The 23,755-nt window shown below is 44.7% G+C and overlaps 1 protein-coding gene across 2 annotated transcripts in view; it reads left to right on the forward strand.

The window, feature by feature from the left end:
* Positions 1 to 12,321: 12,321 nt before the first annotated feature.
* The window catches only part of DPYS (dihydropyrimidinase), a 99,523-nt gene continuing 88,089 nt past the window's right edge, over positions 12,322 to 23,755 (forward strand). The window contains exon 1 of one of the 2 annotated variants that reach the window (XM_027973109.2): positions 12,322 to 12,620. In XM_027973109.2, coding sequence (XP_027828910.1) covers positions 12,357 to 12,620 — 264 coding nt within the window. In that variant the 5' untranslated portion in view covers positions 12,322 to 12,356. Of the gene's footprint in view, positions 12,621 to 13,462; positions 13,786 to 23,755 lie in introns of those variants that run through there. The other variant, XM_027973110.3, reaches the window with a different exon arrangement.

Below are 23,755 nucleotides of genomic sequence, written 5' to 3' on the forward strand. Positions count from 1 at the left end.
CTTTACAAGAAACCACCTTAGTGGTTTATTTCAGCATTACAGTTACTTACTTTGCAACAGATAATTGATATACATAACACTCAAATGAACTTTGAATTCTTATTGATACAAACCAAGTGCTAAAAAGTCCCTGCATAGAGTCTTGCGTGTGATGTTGACAAGGTGAAAATGAAGTTAGTGAACTCCTTATGCACCGCTGTGGTCTGTGATAGGTCTTGGCATACAAAGATAAATACCACGCAGTTTTCACTTTCCAGAAACTCACAGATTAGTGCCCTTAGGTACACAGTTATGCAACAGATGGGTAGTTGGTATGATCCTTGACCTTAAACCACATTTTCACTGTGTTTGCCTTATCTGATGCTCAATATCTCTCACGGAAAAACAGTAACTTTTCTCCTGAGATGTCTTTAAGATGAATAAAAGTTTTAATACAGAAGGGAGATTTCACCATACAATGTAACTTCCCTTCCAGTTACATCAGAGAAATAAAGTATAAAATAAGATGGCACAGGCAGGACAGACACAGAAAGGTTCTATTTCAGAGGCCATGGGCCTAGGTGGGACTGCTGCCGTTGTTCAGTCACTAAGTCATGTCAGACTCTTCGCAACCCCATGGACTGCAGCACGCCAGGTGTCTCTGTCCTTCACCATCTCCTGGAGTTGGCACAAACCCAACTGTCACCCACTGTCGCCCCTTCTCCTGGGTGGGACGTGTACGGGTAAAAGGAGCTGCACCTTGACTACTGTCTCTCTATATCTCATGCTCTTCCTTGAACCCCGATTCCTTCAACATCCAGGGCATCAGTCCATCTACATAACTGGAGACAGTGTCCTGAGGACTCCAGAACAGAACCTACTATCCCTGCTTCAGCCACAACTGAGGTCACACCCAGGACCCCCCAAGATTCCTGGAAAAGTTGAGGTAAACGCTAGTAAGGGTCGCCTTGAATCTCTTTAGCTTTAGACCTTGACAGCATCAAGAGCTGGGCATAGGAAGAGTTTTATACTAAGTTGCAGAACCAAAGAAGGTGAACTTTCCTGAAGATACCCTGCAGCTTACTTTGAATCCAAGTCTCAAGCCAACAAAATACAAAGGACTGAAAGCAGATCCTTGTTGCCAGAGGCCAAGGCTGGAGAGAGAGGACTGACTGCAAAGAAGCTGCTGGAAATTTTTTGGGTGATGGAAATATTTTCTATCTTGATTGTGGTGCATGATTACATGACTGCATGTCTCTCTCAGAATTCATAGCACTGTACACTTTAAAAGATGGATTTTACTCTCTATGCTGTATTGTTTGTTAAGAAATTAAATATATGAAGTGCAATATTCAAACCCTATTTGGTCTATGTAGCAAAGTCCAAATACCTTTTAAAAATGATTTCCTCTTGCTTCTTAAAAAAACTTTTTCAAAATGAAATTTCAAAGATAGTGATTTCTACATCCTCGTGTTCATTGCAGCATTGTTCATAATAGTCAAGACATCAGCACATGAATGGATAAAACAATTTGGCATATACTTGTCGTTGTTGTTCAGCCGCTAAGTCTGACTCTTTGTAACCCATGTGTATGTGTGTGTCTGTCATATACTGTCTGACTCTTTGTGACCTCATATGTGCGTGCGTGTGGCATATATATACTCAATGTATAAAAAATGAATAAGCAGTGACGTCAATCAAATAGAATTGGGAAACCAGAGAGGGAGCTCTCACGTTCTGCGCTGATAGCAGAGCCCCGGGCAGTAAAGACTCCTCTCCTTTCCTGTCAAGAACTCAGCCAATGAAAAGCCATGGACTCTTGGTTTCCTGAATCCAACTTCCTTTTCTTCTCTATAAAAGGATTCTGCTTCCCTTACACCATGAGACTTGCCTGTGGCTCACCATGGTTGGAGACTCAAATTGCAATCCTTTTTGATCCCAAATAAACCTGTCTCTGGCAGAGAAACATCTGGCAGCCTATTTGTTACAGGACAACAAATGGAAATTTTTTTTTTAAAATTTTAAAGTCGCTCAGTCATGTCCAACTCTTCTGTCCATGAAATTCTCCAGGCAAGAATACTGGCATGGGTTGCCATTCTCCTCTCCAGGGGATCTTCCCAACCCAGAGCTTGAACCTAGGTCTCCCACATTGCAGGCAGATTCTTCACTGTCTGAGCCACCAGGGAAGCCTCAACAAATGGAACTGTATTCAGACATGAAAAAGAAGGAAATCCTGGCATTGGCAACACCATGGATGGACTGTGAGGATATCACGCTAAGTGAAACAGGTCAGAGAAAGACAAACACCACGTTATCGTTCATAGGTGGAATCTAACGAAACATCTCACAGAAACAGAAAACAGATGGGTGGTTGCCATGAGCAAGTGTAAATGCGTGAAGACAGTCAAAAGGTACAAACTTCCAGTGATAAGATGAATAAGTTCTGGGGACTTAAGGTACATTAACTATAGCATGGTGACCATGGTTAACAATACTGTGTTGTTAACAATGCTGCTGCTGTTGCTGCTGCTAAGTCGCTTCAGTCGTGTTCGACTCTGTGCGACCCCATAGACGGCAGCCCAGCAGGCTCCCCCATCCCTGGGATTCTCCAGGCAAGAACACTGGAGTGGGTTGCCATTTCCTTCTCCAATGCATGAAAGTGAAAAGTGAAAGGGAAGTGGCTCAGTCATGTCCGACTCTTCGCGACCCCATGGACCGCAGCCTACCAGGCTCCTCTGTCTGTGGGATCCAGGCAAGAGTACTGGATTGGGGTGCCATAGCCTTCTCCATGAAAGTTGCTAAGAGAGTTCATTTTAAATGTTCTCACCATATACACATACACAAAGCTGTAACTGTGGCAGGGGTGATGGATGCGTTAACTCACTTTATTGTGGTAAACATTCTGCAACATGTACATACATCAAATCATTCTGCGTAGCCCTTAAACTTATACAATGGTTATATGTCAATTATATTTCAATAAAGCTGGAAAAAATTCTCCTCAAGATCAGTATTGTGGATCTCACATTTTAAAAAGCAAAGCTATGGGGCTTCTCTAGTGGTCTAGTGGTAAAGAATCCACGTCCAAATGCAGGGACACGGGTTTGATCCCTGGTCTGGAAAGATCCCACATGCCGAGGGGCAATTAAGCACATGTGCCACAACGACTGAGCTCACGCCCCACAGTTACTGAACCCTGCACCCCGAGAGCCCACGTTCTACAACAAGAGAAGCCACCGAAATGAGAAGCCTGAGCATCGCAAAGAACAGTAGCCCCTCTCTTGCCGCAACCAGAGAAAGCCAAAGCAGCAGTGGAGATCCAGCGTAGTCAAAAATAAATAAATAAACCTTTTTAAAAGTGAAACTATTAATAAGAAGAAAATGCTAGAATAGAAATGAAACCATTGGTTAAAAATAATATCTGACAAGCACAATGCTACAGACTTTACATGAACTACCTAAGTTAAAGTGTACAGCACTTATGGGTTGCTGCTGCGGCTGCTGCTAAGTCGCTTCAGTCGTGTCCGACTCTGTGTCACTTCAGTCGTGTCCGACTCTGTGCGACCCCACAGACGGCAGCCCATCAGGCTCCCCCCGCCTCTGGGATTCTCCAGGCAAGAACACTGGAGTGGGTTGCCATTTCCTATGGGTTGCTACCACTATTCCAAAAAGAAAAAAAAAAGAAAATCAAGAGGTATAGAATTAAGAAGGTTAACCAAGAATCCACAGATAACAGATGATAAAGCCAGAACTCAAATCTAGAGCAGTCTGGCTCCAAAGTACAAGCTTTTTAATCTTACTTTACTATATTCTTTCCTGGTGGCTCAGATGGTAAAGAATCTTCCTGCAATGCAGGAGACCCAGCTTCAATCCCTGGGTCAGAAGGATCCTCTGGAGAAGGAAATGGCAACCCACTCCAGTGTTCTTGCCTGGAGAATCCCATGGACAGAGGAACCTGGCAGGCTACAATCCATAGGGTCACAAAGAGTCAGACACGATTGAGCAACTAACACACACTCATATTCTTTCTAATCAAGGGGGCACTTCCTTTATTTCCTTAAGTATTATTATATTGCTGAAAAATATTTTGCTAAGAAAGCTCAAAATAACTTGGAAGCCATAGCACTGTATGAGTGAGGTCAAAGGGCAGGAGTTTCTGGATGGACGTATTAGTGTTGCTGGCAAAAGGGCAGGAGAAACCTCTGAGCTGTGGCATCTTTTTGTTCAAGGGGGAAAATGATAGGCACTGTCATTGGCTGAATTATGGGCCCCAGAGATACCTGGATGTCCTTCTAGTCCCTGGAATGTTGCTTTCTATGGCAAAAGGGACTTTGCAGAGGTGGCAAAGTGAAGGATTTACTGAAATGGAAAGATTATCCTGGATTATCTCAGTGGCACGTCCTGCAAGCTTCCCCCCAGGGCAGGTCAATGTTGATGTGTTGGACCTGGACCACCGCCCCCCCACCCCCGCAAATTTCTTGTTAGGGGAAGGAGCTTTTTATTCAAGCTCATGCCATTAGCTATCTGAGGAAAAACGGATGACTCCCCAATATTTCGCTAACAGTCTGAATGAGCTTTGCAGCCCCCAGTCAGAAGTGCTAGAGGTGTAAAGAGTGATGGATGTAGGACTTTTGTGATCGTACGAGTCAACGCTCATCTATTTGTGTAACTTGAAGCCCAGTGTGGCCAGGATTTGAACTTGGCATTAGAGTCTGGTCTCACATGAGTAAATTGTGTGTGTGCTTGGTTGCTCAGTCATGTCCAACTCTTTGCGACCCCCTGGACTGTACCCCGCCAGGCTCCTCTGTCTGTGGGATTCTGCAGGCAAGATTACTGGAGTGGGTTGCCATTTCCTTCTCCAGGGGATCTTCCCCACCCAGGGATTGAACTTGAGTCTCCTGTGTCTCCTGCATTGCAGGCAGATTCTTTACCTGCTGAGACATCGGGGAAACCCAGGCTCCAGAATAAGAGGTTTACCTCCGGCATTTACAGTTATATGACCTTGAGCAGGTCAGTTCAGTTCAGTTCAGTCATTTTACCTCAAAAAGTCCATCTGTTAAAGGGGAAAATAGTATTTACCTCAAAGAGGTGTTGTGGAGGACCATGTAAAATAATGCACGTGAAGCGTTTGGCTCAGGACTGACTTGATTCCAGTACTCAGTAAACCTCAACTTCCTCTGCTGGTATTTCCTCCCTCTGCCCAGGAGGTTCAAGGAATAGCTCCCTCTAGAGGCGAGCAGTGGTCAGCTCTCTTTCTCTGGTCCTGCAGAGTCAGGGGACCATGCCAGCTGTCACACCTATTACTGCTGAGCAGAAAGATGTTGTCCCTGCTTATAGATGTCCCTGTCCCAAAGATGTTGGTCCCTGTCACCAAAAGTTCCCACCAATAACCTACAACTGGATTTACACTCTGTATGTGGAACTTTTTCCAAGAAGATCCCCTCTGCCTTAGCAGAGGCCCCAGAAATAAAGTGAAGTCGCTCAGTTGTGTCCAACTCTTTGCAACCCCGTGGACTGTAGATCCACCAGGCTCCTCCATCCATGGGATTCTCCAGGCAAGAGTACTGGAGTGGGTTGCCATTTCCTTCTCCAGGGGGATGTTCCCAACCCAGGGATAGAACCTGGGTCTCCCGCATTGTAGGCAGACGCTTTACAGTCTGAGCCACCAAAACCTCACTCTTTACCATTAAAAATTATGACTCTCCTTGAACGGAATGATCAACACTTAAATCACTATGCTAAATGGTAAAGGTGAACACTCCTCTCTGAAACGAAAATCCTTTGCAAAGCAATACCAAGAGCATAAGACAACTTCCAGTTACCACCAAAGACTGAAAGAGTAATTCACCACCTGATTAAGTGCACGTGCTGAAGACACAAACACTACCGGTTGAGGTACAGTCTTAAATACACATGCAAAAACCTCACTAATTTGCATACAGTGTTGAAAAAGGGCTTTCGACATCACCTTACTTTAAGACATGGGTTTTGTATATATGGTTATTATTGAGGTATCTATCTCTTTAGGAAATAAAGGATCAACATATTTTTTAGAAAGAACAAATATGTAAATCACAATAATAAAACTATAAGATTATTTATTTATAACTATGGCTCCCTTGAACCTTTAAAACAATTTTTCCTGAAAAAAATTAATCTGAAACACACTGAACTACATGTTTTCAACATATACTAATCTTTATCATGAATTAAATCCTTTCACTGTAACTGTACTTCTAAGGCAGACATTTCAGGAATGGTATGCAATAAATCCTATTAGAAATAAAGATGATATTCGATGAATAATAAGCCATTATCACTAAGATCTGATTAATTTTTAGTGCCTTTTTTATCCTGACACTTTTCACTAGGAGTTCAGTAGTAAATTCTAGAGCATACGGATGTCCATAAAGACTGAACTTGTTTGTTGATCTTGGTTAGCTATTCCATACAGTCCTACAGACTTTAAACATCATCAGATATTCTGCTGCGAGACATTGAGAGGTATCGTCCACCAGGCTGATATCTGAAAGGTGGATAAAGAAATGATCTTCCTGATTCAGATTCAAGAGGGTCATCAGTGAACGTTTCTGCATTAAAAACAAAGCAGCCCCAAATCTAGAAGGCAAGTGCTTCTTGGTCTATGATTCACTTACCTAGACCTGAGAAGAGTTTAACTCAGACCTCTCCCTGGCACTCTCTGGATGGGTGACTTGTCCCTGTTCGCAGAATCACAGGACTGTAACAGTACATGTAGTAGTAGTATAAGTTGCTCAGTCATGTCCGATTCTTTGTGACGCCAGGGACAACCCACCAGGCTGCTCTGTCCATGGGATTTCTCAGGCAAGAATACTTGAGTGGGTAGCCATTCCCTTCTCCAGGGGATCTTCCCGACCCAGAGATTGAGCCTGGGTCTCCTGCCTTGCAGGCAGATTCTTTACTGTCTGAGTCACCAGGGAAGCCTTACAAGCTCTTGTCAACCTAGCTCCTCACTTTTCAGTTGAGGAGCCTGAGAGTGGCTTGCCTAGACTCACACCAGAAGCTGGCATCAGAGCTGGACTAGACTCCTGATTCCCTTCCATGCCACCTACCCACCTTTCTATCACTGATTCAGGTTTAACCTCATTCCCCTGCCAGGGACTTTGATACCAGTGAGGGCCAGGAAACCAGGGCTGCCCACAGCTCCCAGCGGGGGCATACTGGAGACACCCAACTCTGCCCTACCCTCTCCTTGTTCACTGTGGCTCACACACCCTCATCGTCTCCTCTTTCTGCCCCATGGACAACTTTTCCTCGAGCTGGAAACAATGCCCTGAAACCCCCTCATAGCCACAGGGGCCTGGAGCAGGAGCGAGGATGGCTTAGGAGAACAGGGAAAGCAAACTCAGGTCCTCCAGGGTTGTAGGAGACCTAAATATGCCTGGATCTGGAAGGTTTGTTTCCCCCAAAACCGGAGCTGCTCAGAGAAGGAAGTCACTCTGCTGCTCAGCCTTTCTGTCCCTTGAGACCATCGGTCAGAGCTGGGAAGGCCTTCCTTTCCGACTGCTCTCACCTACACACTGGAGAAGATCCTGATGTTGGAAAGACTGAGGACAAGAGAAGAAGGAGACAACAGAGGATGAGATGGCTGGATGGCATCACCGACTCAATGGACTTGAACTTGCGCAAACTCTGGGCGATGCTGAGGGACAGGGAGGCCTGGCGTGCTGCTATCCATGGGTCACAAAGTGTCGGACAAGACTGAGTGACTGAATAACAACATGTTTCTGTGGGTTAAGTATCCACAGTCCTTGTAACCCTCCTTTAAAGTGAGTCCTCTGAGGAGTAATGGTTCCTCAGACACACTTTGGTATATTAGTCAGTCGAACTGATTCTCCAGCAAGAAGAGGGCAAAACAGCAGGAATCTTGCTTCCTGCTGTCCTCCATTGACAATGCCATCAAGTCTGGGGTTGCAGTTTCCTGTCCACTGGAGGCCCACAGGTCTGGGGGTGGAGGTGGCTGAGTAGGGTAGAGAAAAGGGAGGTAAGGGGTCTCTGAGGACAAGCTCCCCTTCTGAGAACACCTGCTCAGACTCAGCTTCCACCAGGCAAGATGGTGGATACGGTCCAGCATCTGGACAGTGGTGAGCAGAAAGGGGCAAGACCCCTGCTGTGAGCTGGCTTTTCTCCTTAAACTCACCCTCCCTTCTGTGCGGTCAGTGGCTCTCTCTGAGCTATTTCCTCCTGCTTCAGTGACATTCTACAAATCCCCTTTTCTGATATAAGTTTGAGTTAATTAAATCTGGAGCGTTTGCGTTGGGTTGTGTTACAGGGCGCTTTGTGATATCAAGTGTCTGAGATAAAGAAACCTTTGAAGTCATTCATCTGAGTAGTTTCATAAAGGATGTCACAACCACCCTGACACCAACCAATCTGATCTTCCTAGAGTGTTGTTATGTGTGTAGTTTGGTGGAGTTTCATTATATTTGTAATCATTCTTTTCACCTTTCCACAATGGCCTTTTGATAAAAATCGCATTACCTTCTTGGGTTTCTTGTTCCTGGCTTGGCTGCCAAAATCTATGGCACTTTATTGATGTTTCCTAATTTCTAATCATTTTGAGGTTTGTGTAATCTGAGACATGAGGAAACCTTGCATTCCATTATTAAAAATGCCATCTCCGAGGTCACATGTGACTACTTAGTCCCCAAACTCGGGTCTTCCCTTTCTCTGTCAGCTGATGGTTGAAAATGGCAAAAGATCCAAAGGAAACCCGCTGAAGCAACCACTGGAGAGGCTGAAAGAGGGGTCATCAGACACGGGTGGTTTCAGGAGTGCCAGTGAGTCACGAGAACGCAGCCCTTCTCCATCTCTCCTTCCTGTTGTCTCTGCTGCTTTTGTTCATGGGACTATTCCCTGTTGTAGTTGACTCCCTCCAGGATTCAAGTCCAACAGGAAAGAGAAAGCTTCCCCTCTGCTCAACAAAAACAAGTTAGGATCTGTTCTCACTGAGCACAGTTAGTCTTCTTGGGACCCACGTCATCTCTGAGCACATCACTGTGGCTGTGATGACTTCCTGCTGTGATCGGCAGCGCTGGGGTGAGTAGATCAGTCCCAGAGCCCGAGGCGCCATCAGTTCCACCAAGACAAGTGTTCTGAGAATGCACGTGGAGGATTTCCCACCAAAGAAACTCCACTGACTACCGGCAGAAGGAGGGTGAGAATAGACGCTGGAACAGCGCGCATCCACCACTCTCCACCACTTCCTTTACAAGGGCACTTGATCCTGGTGCCCTTGAAAATCCCACACAGGGCTCCCTGAATTCCCGTCTCTCTGACTGTCCCTCTTTGGTCCCCTCTTTCTGCTCCTCCCTTGAGAAGAAAGGGCTGGTCCACGATTGTCCAACCCTAACCCCTCAGCTTAACCACATGGGGGTCAGACTCAGCTTGCCATCATCTCCTCCGTGCCTTTACGTAGCTCGTTCCTTCACCTAGAAAGCCACCCCTCTCCCCACGCCTCCTCTCTCCACATTCATGTCCTCCATGCTAGAGTTAGGCTTTCCTGGTAGTTTAGCTGGTAAAGAGTCTGCTTGCAGTGTAGGAGACCCTGGTTCAATTCCTGGGTCAGGAAGATCCCCTGGAGAAGGAATAGGCTACCCACTCCAGTATTCTTGGGCTTCCCTGGTGGCTCAGCTGGTAAAGAATCTGCCTGCAACACGGGAGACCCGGGTTTGATCCCTGGGTTGGGAAGGGCCCCTGGAGGAGGGCATGGCAACTCACTCTAGTATTCTTAACTGGAGAATCCCCATGGACAGAGGAACCTGGTGGGCTACAGCCCATGGGGTCACAAAGAGTCGGACATGACTGAGTGACTAAGCACAGCACAGCACATGCCCAAAGTCAAATACTCTTTGTGAATCTTCCATCTCTAATTTTCAAGGCAGAAATAAACTCTCCCTTTCCTCTAAACTCATATATTTACCCTCTCTCAAAAGTAGAAACTTCTGGTTTATGTAGTTATGAATTGAAATATGTATGTGTTACTGTTGTCTCTTAGTTCCCTGAGGGTTAGGATGTCATTTATCATTGTTCCTCACATAATTAAGAATATTCAAAACGAAATCCAGATCAAGTGGCTCTTCTAGGCATGGGTATTTTCACTGTTGCAGAGATGTCTGTCTGTCTGTTTCCCTTCCTCCCTCCTTCTGCCTCTGTCTGTGTTTTGGTGCAGACACATTTTTCATAAAGAGAAGAGATGAGGTGAATTTCTTTCCCAAAAGTGCCTTTTCTTATAAAGGAAAACAAATAACCTTCACCTTTAAAACTACCTCCATGAAAAGGAAACCCTCCTACACTCCGTGAAAAGGAAACCCTCCTTACATTCCCACACTTGGTAGGAATGTAAATTGGTACTGTCACTATGGGGAACAGTATGGAGGTTCCTTGAAAAACTACAAATAGAGCTACCATATGATCCAGCAATCCCACTCCTGGGCATACAGCCAGAGAAAACCATAATTCAAAAAGATAGATGTACCCCAATTCATTGGAACACTGTTTACAACAGCCATGGCATGGAAGCCACCTAAATGTCCACCAACAGGAGAACAGATAAAGAAGAGATGGTATACACATATATACGATGGAATATTACTCGGCCATAAAAAAGAATGCAGCAATATGGATGGATCTAGAGATTGTCATACTGAGTGAAGTCAGAGAAAGACAAACATATGATGTCGCTAATATGTGGAATCTAAAAAAAAATGATGCAAATGAACTTATTCAGTTCAGTTCAGTCGCTCAGTCGTGTCTGACTCTTTGTGACCCCATGAATCGCAGCACGCCAGGCCTCCCTGTCCATCACCAGCTCCCGGAGTTCACTCAAACTCATGGCCATCGAGTCAGTGATGCCATCCAGCCATCTCATCCTCTGTCGTCCCCTTCTCCTCCTGCCCCCAATCTCTCCCAACATCAGGGGCTTTTCCAGTGAGTCAACTCTTTGCATCAGGTGGCCAAAGTATTGGAGTTTCAGCTTTAGGGTCAGTCCTTCCAATGAACACGAAGGACTGATCTCCATAAGAATGGGACTGGTTGGATCTCCTTGCAGTCCAAGGAACTCTCAAGAGTCTTCTCCAACACCACAGTTCAAAAGCATCAATTCTCCGGCACTCAGCTTTCTTTATAGTCCAACTCTCACAATCCATACATGACCACTGGAAAAACCATAGCCTTGACTAGACAGACCTTTGTTGGCAAAGTAATGTCTCTGCTTTTCAATATGCTATCTAGGTTGGTCATAACTTTCCCTCCAAGGAGTAAGTGTCTTTTAATTTCATGGTTGCAATCACCATCTGCAGTGATTTTGGAGCCCCCCAAAATAAAGTCTGACACTGTTTCCACTGTTTCCCCATCTATTTCCCATCAAGTGATGGTGGGAATACCAGACCACCTGACCTGCCTCTTGAGAAACTGAGACACGCTGGGCTGGAAGAAGCACAAGCTGGAATCAAGATTGCCGGGAGAAATATCAATAACCTCAGATATGCAGATGACACCACCCTTATGGCAGAAAGTGAAGAGGAACTAAAAAGCCTCTTGATGAAAGTGAGAGTGGAGAGTGAAAAAGTTGGCTTAAAGCTCAACATTCAAAAAACGAAAATCATGGCATCTGGTCCCATCACTTCATGGGAAATAGATGGGGAAACAGTGGAAACGGTGTCAGACTTTATTTTCTTGTGCTCCAAAATCACTGCAGATGGTGACTGCAGCCATGAATTTATTAACAAAACAGAAAGGGACGCACAGATTTAGAAAATAACAGAGTTACCAAAGTGGGGAGGGAGGATCAGAAGACTGGGATTAACACATACAGACTATTATATATAAAACAGACAACAGGAAGAGCCTACTGTGTAGCACAGGGGATGCTACTCAGCACTGTGTAATAACCTATATGGGAACAGAATCTAAAAGCGTGGATACATGTATAACTGACTCACTTCACTGTAGAGCAGAAACTAATACAACATTGTAAATACCTTACACTCTAATAAAAGTTCATATAAACATGTTAATATACTTTTATATTAAATAAAAGTATCCAATAAAAGTTCATATAAATAAATAAACTTTTAAAAATAAATTAATAAAACTACCCTCAAGATGTTTCCCTTCTAATGACCAAGACCTACACATACACCAGGATTCAGAGCAGCAGAGTCTGAGTTGCACCCCCATTCTTTGGGCGCAGGCCCGGCCCCGGGTTGGCCAGGCTGTGCTTAGAGGTGGATACGTCCCTTTTCCCCGCCCCACCCCGCCCCGCGGCCGAGTTGATAAATCCGGACGCGGGGCCCTGAGGCTGTCCTCAGGCACCGAGAAGGAGCGCGCCCCTCGCCATGGCTGCGCGGTCGCTCCTCCTGATCCGCGGGGGGCGCGTCGTCAACGACGACTCCTCGCTGGAGGCCGACGTGCTGGTGGAGGATGGCGTGGTGCGGGCGGTGGGGCGCCACGTGCTGCCGCCCGGGGACGCGCCAGCCGGGCTACGGGTCCTCGACGCCGCCGGCAAGCTGGTCCTGCCCGGCGGCATCGACACGCACACACACATGCAGTTCCCCTTCATGGGCACGCGCTCCGTGGACGACTTCCATCTAGGCACCAAGGTATCCGGCCTCCGCGCGCCCTTACACCCTGGACGCCCGCCCAGCTCTCGGCCACCTCTCCTGCGGTCCCCGGACCCCTAGGAGCGAGCCGGGGCGACCCCGCAGGATGCCCGCCCTCAAGCTGAGCTCCCTTCTTCTGGGTGGTGCTCCTCGGGGGGGCATCAGCTCAAATTCCGCCGAGCCAGACACCCCTCTGATCCTCTCTTTGGGTAATCTGACTCGTTTAAAGCAACCTATTCCTTCACCCTCGTTTCTCTACCCGCCTCTCCCGAACTCCTCCTTTTCGCTGGGTGTTCTGTGAAACTCCGGAAGTGCTCCTTAATATCTAGACTTTTCGTAGTTGACGCTCTCAGTCAAAACCAAATGAAAAATCCATTCACCCAGTAGTTACCTGCTTGACTCAAAAGTTAGCAGCGCACGGCGGGTGATGGTGATGAGCCCACGACATCCACAATCTTTGCTGCCACCCGCCAAAAATCCCATGGACGGAGGAGCCTGGTAGGCTGCAGTGCTTGGGGTCGCTAGGAGTCGGGCACGACTGAGCGACTTCACTTTCACTTTTCACTTTCATGCATTGGAGAAGGAAATGGCAACCCACTCCAGTGTTCTTGCCTGGAGAATCCCAGGGACGGGGGAGCCTGGCGGGCTGCCATCTCTGGGGTCGCACAGAGTCGGACACCACTGAAGCGACTTAGCAGCAGCAGCCAGCAGAAAAAGTATTCATGCAAGGCCGACTAGGGTTTCCAAGAGCGCTGTTGCAGAAACGGTTTCCCAGCGCTGGCTCTCGACCTGACCCCACCCCTTCTCCGACCTGTTTGCCTGGGACATCAAATTCAGACCCTGATTCTTGCTGATTGAGCACCAGCGGCTTTCACAGCGGGGTCGAAGGATCAGATTACAGATCTCCCCCGGTGAGGAAGGCCTGGGTTTCTCTAGACACAAAGGCCTAAAGACTCAGCCTATGAAAAGAACTGAAAAGAATCTCCAAAGCTCCCGGAAGAAAAAAAAAAATCAGTAGATGAAGAGGGCAGCTTATAGGAACCTGAAGTTAAAACTGCACGCAGCCACTTTGGATAGAGCCTGACCTGCACCCTTCTCGAGGCTCTGTTGGGGCTGTGGTGGGAGAGCCGGCTCCTTGCAAAATGCAAGTCGTGATACCCTGAAGGTCTGTGCGGGTTTTTTCTCGTTGACCGTGCTCTGATGTGTACAAAGCAAATTAGGCTGTTAGTCCAAGTACAGGCTGTGCAGTTTCAAAGCAGTTTTGAGGATTTATCCATTACCCTACCGATTTCTAACAGCTTTACTCTCTCTACACCTCTCTTCCTCCACGTTCCCAATCCTCTATGATTGACCAAAATGTTTAAGAAAAAAAGAACTATCTGACCCAGAGACAAGGTCTGGGGCAGGCTGCTGACGCCAACATTTGCAAAGCTTCCTTCTAGTTACTAATTATCAGGACAATGGTCAAGGTCTCTTATAGGAAATATCAGTATCTGTTGAAGAGTATACATTTTTCTCATTTGCTAAAATGTGAAATTTGCTAAATTTCAACAACTTTATTTATGTTGACATGTAAAATACATTTTTTTCAGATATCCAAGCAATTCACAGTTGTAGAAAGTTGCGGGGGGGGGGGAGTAGGAAAGTAGAAAAAGGAACAGTATTACCCATAATCTCTCACTCAGTGACAGTGTTTTGGTTTAATGTCTTTATGGTTTTCATAAAGACATTTTTTATTTTACTTAACTAAGGTGGTATTGTGCATGTGTGTATAAGTGTGTGTACCTGTATGTAGAAATCATGCACCCTGTTGTATTCAGTTATCGTACATGCAGTTTCTGTTGTCACAGACCCACCATTCACTCGGTGCATTGCTGATGGCAAGGCATTTCATTGACACCTCCATTAACCACATAGGGAGCTGCTAGCCCCTAGCATAGGCCCACTAGCATCATTCACCTTCATTATTTCCCTTTCTCTCATCCCAGATGAAGCAGCCAAGTAGGGTTAGGATGCTGTGGGGAAGGGACGTTCCTTCTCTCTCAGGATGATTGGTGCATGCCCGAAGATCCAGGGAGGTGGTTCTCAGCTTTCTACAAGTTCTTGTCCATTCTGGGATTCCAGTTTGGAGAGGTTTATGACTCCATTACGGTAAAGAATCCGCCTGCAATGTAGGAGACCTGGGCTCGAAAGATCCCCTGGAGGAGGGAAAGGCGACCCACTCCAGTATTCTGGCCCGGAGAATCCCATGGCCTGTATAGTCCATGGGGTCACAAAGAGTCGGACACAACTGAGCGACTTGCCCTTGCACTTCACTTCACTCTTCCATACTTAGAAGACGGCTTTTTGTAGCATATTATTTGAAGAACTTACTGGTTGATTCTTTAGGCATTTCTCACTTAAAGGTTGTCAAAACATTGAAGGAAAACATGTTTTTCATGAGCTTAGAATTGGGAGCAGAAAACGATATGGTCAGAGATAAGGTCAAAGATTGAGCAAAGACTGAATGCATGTTGAACATTAAACAGTACTCACAAAAGGGCAAAGTTGCAAAAGTTTACTTCGAAAACTGTTGGTTGGATCCCAGGAGGTACCCACCCTCCCACCTCCACTCCCTAAACAGATGAGACTCCATAACAGGGAACTAGACAGGTAAATATAGATAAACATGAGCATTAAAGTATTGGCCTGAGTTCTGAAAGAAGGCCATTATGAAGTTATTTTGTCCTCTTTTCTAGAGTCTTCACGATAATTCCCAATGCAGGGTTGGTGGTTTTGGGTTTGGGGAAATAGGGACAAAGAAGTCTTTTGTAAATGCTGGTCATATTTTATACTAAACTTGAAACACACGAGTACTGTTGAGCAGCCTTTGCTTCATCAATCTGTGCTATGTTTTAGGCACCGTGCTAAGCTGTGCTTTGTCTTCCAACGATCGCAGGTGCCACTGTCTTCCCTTTGCAATCAATGAAGCTGAAATGTAAGTCGCGTGGCCATGGGTGCACGCCTAGTAAGTGGCAGAGTGGTTCTTCAGATTCAGGACCGCCTGCCTTCTATGCTAGGTTCTCTTCCTTTCTGAAATGATAACTTTAACAAAAGTCTAATGTTTAAATTCACCAAAGTGGCAGTAGGTAGGTGAAAAACCTATATAAGTAAGGGGTATGTTACTGTGAGATGTCTTTTGTCAAAGACAGAGCAAAGTCAACCGTAAGATATACAGAAGCCCTTCACCTTCCCAGTGCTGGAGGCAGTTAAGGTTGTCAAAATAAATATATACCGCAGGGAGTGGGTTTGTGAAACATTTGTACCTGCATTTATAGCCACATCATCTCTAAGGGTACCTTAAGTACAGAAAGCCATAAAGTAAGAATGATATATCATGCTTTCAGGAGATGGGCCCCAAAAGGTTAGACCAATGTGTGCTTCCTGCAAGCACCAGGCTGATCATTTATAATATCTGACAAACAGAAGGGATACTGTTTGTGGTGTTCTGTGTATTGATCACTAGGTTGTGATGGAGCCAAATTTAAAAACTGAAATATAGGTCAACCAAAGGTTACATATGTTGGAAATCTAATTCATGTCAGAGGTAGGTTTAAAGCTTATAATTGATTTACTTAATTACAGGTAAAAGCCTTCCATCCGATATAACTAATGGTAATAGCATTCTGCTTTAAAGAAATCACATTTCATCTTGTTATTCTGTACTAGATATATAGTAGTCTTCCAATAATTTAATATCTGTTGTGAAAAACAATGGGATTCTTTATTCAAATGGGTATTGTAAATTAGATAAACTTGAAGGAATTATGACTGCTTTTACAACATCCTGTGATAAGAAAGTGAATTAAAAGAACTCAGTCAGTTTTCAAATATAAATATATTTGTATTCAGACATAGACACAGCTTGGAGTGGGTGGACTCACATTAAAAACCTGGCAGCATCAGTAGCTGGCAAAAATATCATTTTTTTTTAAACTGAGAGAATGCAGAATACCTTTTATGTGAAGGACAAAAAGTCCTCAAAATGATCAAGAGAGAAAATTATACTTTGCTCTGGAACTTTTTGATAAAATGCCATGACGGTGATTGCTTATAATAAGGGAGTGGAAGGTATATGATTAAGCACACTTTACGGTTGTATTTATAGAGCTTCCTCACCTTGTAGAAGAGCTGTGCTTCAGAGAGTTTGGTTGCAAACCAAACCTCTTTTCTGTTGCCTCTCTTTTGGAGCTCCAGGATGGGTTTCAGAAGCTGTGCAGGCAAGTCAGTTCCTCTCTTGGTGTTGTCAGTGTTTCCTTATCTGTAAAACAAGGCAATAATAGTGAGAACATCTTCGATTAAAAGAAATTTTTAAGTAATGAAAAACATATATTCATCATTCAGGAAAAGGCTGGAAATTATAGTCACTTAATATATATGAGTTGAATGAAGAAACTGCTCTCTTTTTAATTAAAAAAAGGGAAAATACATAAGAATATAAAGAAAAGTATTAGCTAGATCGCCTACAGTTTCAACATTTTGCTTTTAACATTTTCCTTTCAGATTTTTCTTTTTTGGGAAGGACATATGAACTTTTTCCCTTGTACTGAATTGTGCGTCTGCTTTGGGGTCAGCCTTGTTCATGAAACCTTTCCCCAGGATATTCACTGTTGTCAGAGAATTTGATTTCTGTGCCCCGTTGTCTTGTCCAAGACTGAGTCCCAGGTCTTTCTCTCTGGTCTTCTATCCCTTCTGCATCAGGCTTCCATTTGTGCCCATCTGAATATGTCCCATAAGCGCCTCAGACTTCAAGTCCTCAAATTTATCCTTCTCTTCTGGTGCTTGACCCGTTTTTCTTCCTCTGTTTCCCCTACTGTTAACAACTCCACTCTCAGCTTGTTCATGTTGGAAATCTTGGTGGTATCCACCTTTTTTTGGCTTGTGTATAACAATGTAACGTAATTCATTGCTCAGATGCTTGATAATTGACGTGGAAATCACCCCTCAGGGTGAAATGCCTGGGCCAGCATTGGATCCATCTTAAAAGAGTCTAACACATACATCCAGATTGCTTTTCAGTTTATGCCCCAATCCCGACCCACCTCTGCAGCAATACATCCTAATTCCCATCTCACTGCATCCTAGCTAACTGTGGATGTTGACTTTTAAAAAATTGATGCTAATTTAATAGGAAAAGCATAGAATTTCTTACTGTTTTTAAACAAGCATTTCTTTCATTGCTGGTAAGGATGAGCTTTGAACATTCTTGTGTTAATAGCTTCCATATTCCAGCTGTAAAAGTGTGTAATTCCATGATTTCCATCAGTGGCTATTTACTGATTACAAATTTAATCTTTGTACTAATCAGAAAACAAAAATAAAACCATCTCAAAGGTTAATTTGAAGCCACTCAGTATGAAGTAGGGCTTTGGCTCTATTGAGGATGTTGTGTTAGGAAGCCTTTCATTGAATTTTACAGAATCTGGGACTTGCCTTCTCTCAGTTTTCATATTTGTGTTTTGCATGCTTTTCACTTCCACTTGTTTTCTCCTTCATTTATCTGGACCACATGTCTTCAGTGTCTGACAGACGTAGTCAGGAATCACGGTTTCCTTGATAACTGCCATCAGGAAGGAAAACTTTTCCTCTAACCACTGATGTTTAGTTTGGTGGGTAGCTCAGTTGGTTAAGAATCTGCCAGCAGTGCAGGAGACCCAAGTTTGATCCCTGGGTTGGGATGATCCCCTGGAGAAAGAAACCAAGGCAAACCACTCCAGTACTCCTGCCTGGAAAATCCCACGGACAGGGGGAGCCTGGTGGGCTGCAGTCCATGGAATCGCAAGAGTCAGACGTGACTTAGCAACTAAAACCACCCCAACAAAATGAACTGACAAAAGACAGATTCAAAAGAGGAAAGATAGATTTTTAAAATTCGTGTACGTTCAGGCCAAGTTCACAGAAAAATGTGATTCAAGAGGGCAAGTTAGAATTAGGGGCTTCCATATCACCTTGGGGCTTCCCCAGGGCTCGGTGGTGAAGAATCCGCCTGCCAGTGCAGGAGACACAGGAGATGCAGGTTCGATCCCTGGGTCAGAAAGATCACCTGGAGGAGGAAGTAGCAACCCACTCGTATTCCAGCCTGAAAACCTCTGTGGACAGAGGAGCATGGCCCGCTAGAGTCCAAAAGGTCACAAAGAGTCAGACATGACTGAGCACAGGCACGCCTATCACCTTAACACGGGAAGGGCACCTATGGGAAGACAAATGGCTTTTAGGAGAGACCGATGGGCTCTTAGGAGAATAGATGGAGACACGATATTTCATGACAAGATCTATGTAGGTGTCTTGCAAGCTTCTAGTCTCAGATCGTAAGAGTCATCTTCCTGGAAGGGGATTTATGACAATTCAATTCTTTATGAAAGGCTCTGCTTTCAGGCAGATAAAGGAGTTCCGGGAGAGGGCAGGAGGAAGGCATCTATTCTCAGATGCCTTCAGCTCAAAATGATTTTTATGCCACAGTGGCATATTCTGGACCTCATCACTGCCATTTAATATGGAATAACCTTAAGCGATGGATTTTTAAAGTTCATAATTAGGTTCCATGAATTCAGGCAACAAATAATTCTTGGAAACCCCCTAAGTGCCAGGCATTGTGGTTAGGGTTATAGAGATGAAACCGTGATCTTTGTTCTCAATGGCAGACAGACTGGAGGTATATGGGGCTCTAATTTTTCCTGGCTTTGGTAATAAATTATATGCAGTGAGCTTTTGGATGTGTAGGCTTAACTTGAATTTTGTGTGACTATTTTTGAGTGAACACTTGCAGTCTGGCATTTTCCCTTGTGCTTAGTAACCAGTCATAATTGCTGACATCACTGGGCTACATTTCTGATAAGTGAGCTTCAGCACCTGCCCAGAGCCTTCCCCTCAACACCGCTTTGTCCTCTTCTTTTCAGATGTCAAGTAACAATCGAGGAAGGACACATCACTTTTTCTGTTACATTTCATTGCCTCCAATAGAGAAATTGTGTGTTACAGTGATAGTAGTCGAGTTCCTGAGTCCTGAGGATCTGTTTACCCATAAATGCTTAAAATAAAATAAAGCAAATCATAATCTTTGAAAAAAAACCCAGGAAATTATGGAAGGCATAGATATAAAAATAGACTGTAATTCTGTTTTGTTAAAAGTCCTATTTGACACTGATTAAGTAATAGGCTTGGGACAAAACTGAGCATTCAGCTTTCAAATGTGCTTAGAGTCTACTTTCCATGTTAATAGTTTCATGGAAAGATCTTGGAAACAACACAGCCAGGGCTAGCAATTTTTTTGAGAAATGGAATCACTAGTGAATATGCAATCTCCATAGCTTTCCCACTTTGCTATTGGAGAAGTGAATCATCCTAATTATTCTACCTCATAATTTCTGGGAGAAATTCATTGGTCTCTCTTCCTTTCTCCCTTAAACATTTAAAGAATATTTATGTACTGTAACAGGCATGAGGCATATGGTGATGAAACTACATCAACTAAATAAAAAACATCTCTGGAGGATGGGATAAATGTTCCCTAAAGCAGGCCAGTAGGCAGCCAGGGCTAAGAGTCACGGAACTGGGGACTTCCCTGACAATCCAGTGGTTAAGACTTCACCTTTCAGTGCAGCTGTTGCAGGTTTGATCCCTAATCAGGGAGCTAAGATTCCACATGCCTCACAGTCAAAAAACCAAAACGTAGAACAGAGCAATATTGTAACAAATTCAGTAAAGACTTTTAAAATGGTCCACATCCAAAAAAAAAAATTCTTAAGAAAAAAAGAGTCACTGGATTAGAGAAGGGACAAGGAGAAAAGAATATGGGTGGCTTGACTCTCTGATATGGAAAGGAACTCAGATCATGCAAAGCTTTATGAAGCTGTGTGATGACTTTTCCTTCATCCTAACAGCGTAGGGAAGTCAATAAAAGAAGGAAAGTGGCTAGCGTGGCTGGGGTCAAGGTGACAGTACAGAGGCTAACTGCTCTAGTCTGGTCAGGAGATGCAGGTGGCACTCTGAGCAGTGCCGGAAGTATGGTGACTCAGGGTGTATGTCGGGGAGGGGAAACGTTTGCTGACGGATTGGACTTGGTGATACCAGGGAAGAAGGAAGGTAGACATCAAGGGTACCTCTTGAGTCTGTGGTTTGCCCAGCTGGATGGGTGACGGGGTGATTAATATTTCACACTTGGGGAGGCAAAGAGTATGGCAAGGTACTGTGGGGCATCTCTTTTAAAGTATTTTTATTTATTTTAATTTCATTTATTTATGTTTTATTTTTGGCCTTGCTGGGTCTCCACTGCTTCGTTCCAGCTTCCTCTAGTTGTGGTGCATGGGTTCTCACTGTGGTGGCTTCTCTCGTTGCGGAGCACCGGCTCTAGAGCGCATGGGTTCTGTTGCCCCTCAGCATGAGGGATCTTCCAGGACCAGGGATCAAACCCGTGTACCCCGTACTGGCAGGTGGACTCCCACCCTCTGGACCACCGGGGAAGTCCCTGTGGAGGACATCTTTTTACAAAGCTGGTTATGCATCTGAAGTTAGAATATAGACTAGAATCATGAAATCTGCTTTCCTAAGTCTTAGTGACTATGAGAAAGTTGAAAATTCAGCCAAGTGTTTTTCTCCCTAAGGCTCAAATGTCCTGTTGGATTTCTTTTTGATTCATTTGGGTTGAGCAAGTCCTGTGATAAATTTTAATGAAACAAAGTCACTTGTTCGAAGATGAGCTTAGAAATGAAAATTCAGCGAGCCCATAAAAGAAAGCACTTGAGATGCTTTCAATAATTATTTACAGTTGACTTGATAGACGTGAGTCTGAGTGAACTCCGGGAGTTGGTGATGGACAGGGAGGCCTGGTGTGCTGCGATTCATGAGGTCACAAAGAGTCGGACACGACTGAGCGACTGAACTGAACTGAACTGAACAGTCTTAAGTAAAATCTTGTGTTATGTAGTATCATAGCCCTACTGTTGGTTAGAGTTTATCCCAATTTATGTTCAGTCACAGAAAGGAGATCAAACCAGTCAATCCTAAATGAAATCAACTCTGAATATTCACTGGAAGGATTGAAGCTGAGGCTGAAGGTCCAATACTTTGGCTAGCTAATGTGAATAGCCAACTCTTTGGAAAAGACCCTGATGCTGGGAAAGACTGAATGCAAAAGGAGAAGAGAGAGGCAGAGGATGAGATAGGTAGTATCGCTAACTCAGTGGACATGAATCTGAGCAAACTCCGGGAGATGGTGAAGGACAGAGGAGCCTGCTGTGCTGCAGTCCACGGGGTGTCAAAGCGTCAGACATGACTTAGAGACTGAACAATAAGGTTTGCACAGAAGATAGCAAGTACATGCTCTTCTCTCCCTAAGAGAAGGTTTTAGATAAATTAGAAGGTTTTCAAGGGAGAACAGCCAAAGTAATTAGGAGCTGAAAGAACTGATTTATGAGCCAAGATTAGAAGAGATAAATGCATTTTGTTTGGCTAACTGACAAATAAAGGTGATGTCAATCAGCAGTAAACACAAAGGAAACAATTAGGTTTTGTATGAAAATATGGAAGGAATTTTCCCTCTTTCCTGGTTCTCCCTCCCCTAAACTCTCTTTATTCTTCAAATGTTGATCCTGGTGAACATGTTGTGAAATGAATGTAAAGCATCTGATGTTAAAAGCAATTCAGTGAATACTGAAAATCTACCAGGTGAGCTAGGAATGCAATGTTCTGATGAGCTGATTTGCTGGATAAAGTTAATTATCCTGTGAATAGTAGCTGTGTGGAGGCAAAAAGCATCAAGATAGGGCTTTTCCTTGTAGCTCTCTCAGGAGCACATTATTTCAATGGCATTTCTCAAAATGATGAACATGGCATTAGCTTAATAAAATTTCATTGCCTTTGTGAATTTCTAATTCATAGTTCAGTGGGATTTGTTTGGTTTTGGTATGGTCTTGGGTTTCCTAAATGGTTGATTTATTTTACAAACCTATGCATTTCTCCAAGTAAGGATTCAGTGATGAACTGGGACAATAGGCTGGAAACCGTCATACTAAATTGAAGACTGGGTAAGGGGACAAGGCCTGCATGGGGTTGAGGCCCAGAGTAGGTGGAATGTAAGACCTCCTGGCCAAAGCTGCAGCCTCCTCCGTGTTCCCAATGAGAATTGCCAACTGTGTGACCCTGGAGAGCCATCTGACATCTCTGAGCCTCAGTATCCTCAGCTGTAAAATAAGAAAAGCAATTTCTATCTCTCAGGACTGTAGCAAGGCATCATTCAATGAGTTAATGTACATAAGATGCTTAACACAGAAAGAACAAGATGGCAGAGGAGTAGGTGGATGTGGAGTACATCTCTTTCCACGGATACATCAGGGATATGCCTTCAGACACAGAAGTGCATACAGAACACCAGCTGAGAGCAGACAGGAGTACCTGACCAGTGGAGAAGAAGATATAGGACCACGCAAAACTCAGTAGGATGAAGGAACTGGGGGGAAAAACAGGAGTATTAGCAGGTCTGGACCTGCCCTCCGCGGGTGGGGGAACTGAAGCAGGGGTCCGATCCCCACAGCAGGGTAGTTGTCTGAGTCAGAGGAGAAACATTTAAGGCTGAGAGTGAAGCTGATCTGTGGCAGCCTAAATGGAATGAGAATCAGACAGCTCCTGCCACAGCCATACATACTCCAGACAGGAACACTGGTCTCCCGGAAGGTGCAGCAGCTGGGAGCTGGAGTTTAGGGATTGTGGAGCAATCCCAGGGTGAGGGCTGCTGTTAACTGCAGAGAGACAGGTTGAGGGGATGTGAGAGAGGAGACTGTGATGGGAAATGCCAGTGGAGGAAAGCCAGGCAGCCACGGAATCAAGGCGATACTGCTGAGTCAAGTGTCAGGGGTGGAGCCACCACCATAGCCTCTCTCTTACCACATGCCAGCATCAGCAGCTGAACAATAGGGAGGCTGGCCCATCAAATGCCTGACACACTGAACTACAGAGTAGGACCCCACTCAGGATGCCCCTTTAAGTGCCTTAAGAGCCAATCTACAGATTAGGACCCCAGCCAGGAGGGCCCCTCTATGTGCCTGACATTCCAAACAACAGAGAAGGACCCCAGACCAGTTCAATTCAGTTCAGTTGCTCAG

Source organism: Ovis aries, chromosome 9 (assembly GCF_016772045.2).
Source record: "Ovis aries strain OAR_USU_Benz2616 breed Rambouillet chromosome 9, ARS-UI_Ramb_v3.0, whole genome shotgun sequence".
Lineage (NCBI taxonomy): Eukaryota > Metazoa > Chordata > Mammalia > Artiodactyla > Bovidae > Ovis > Ovis aries.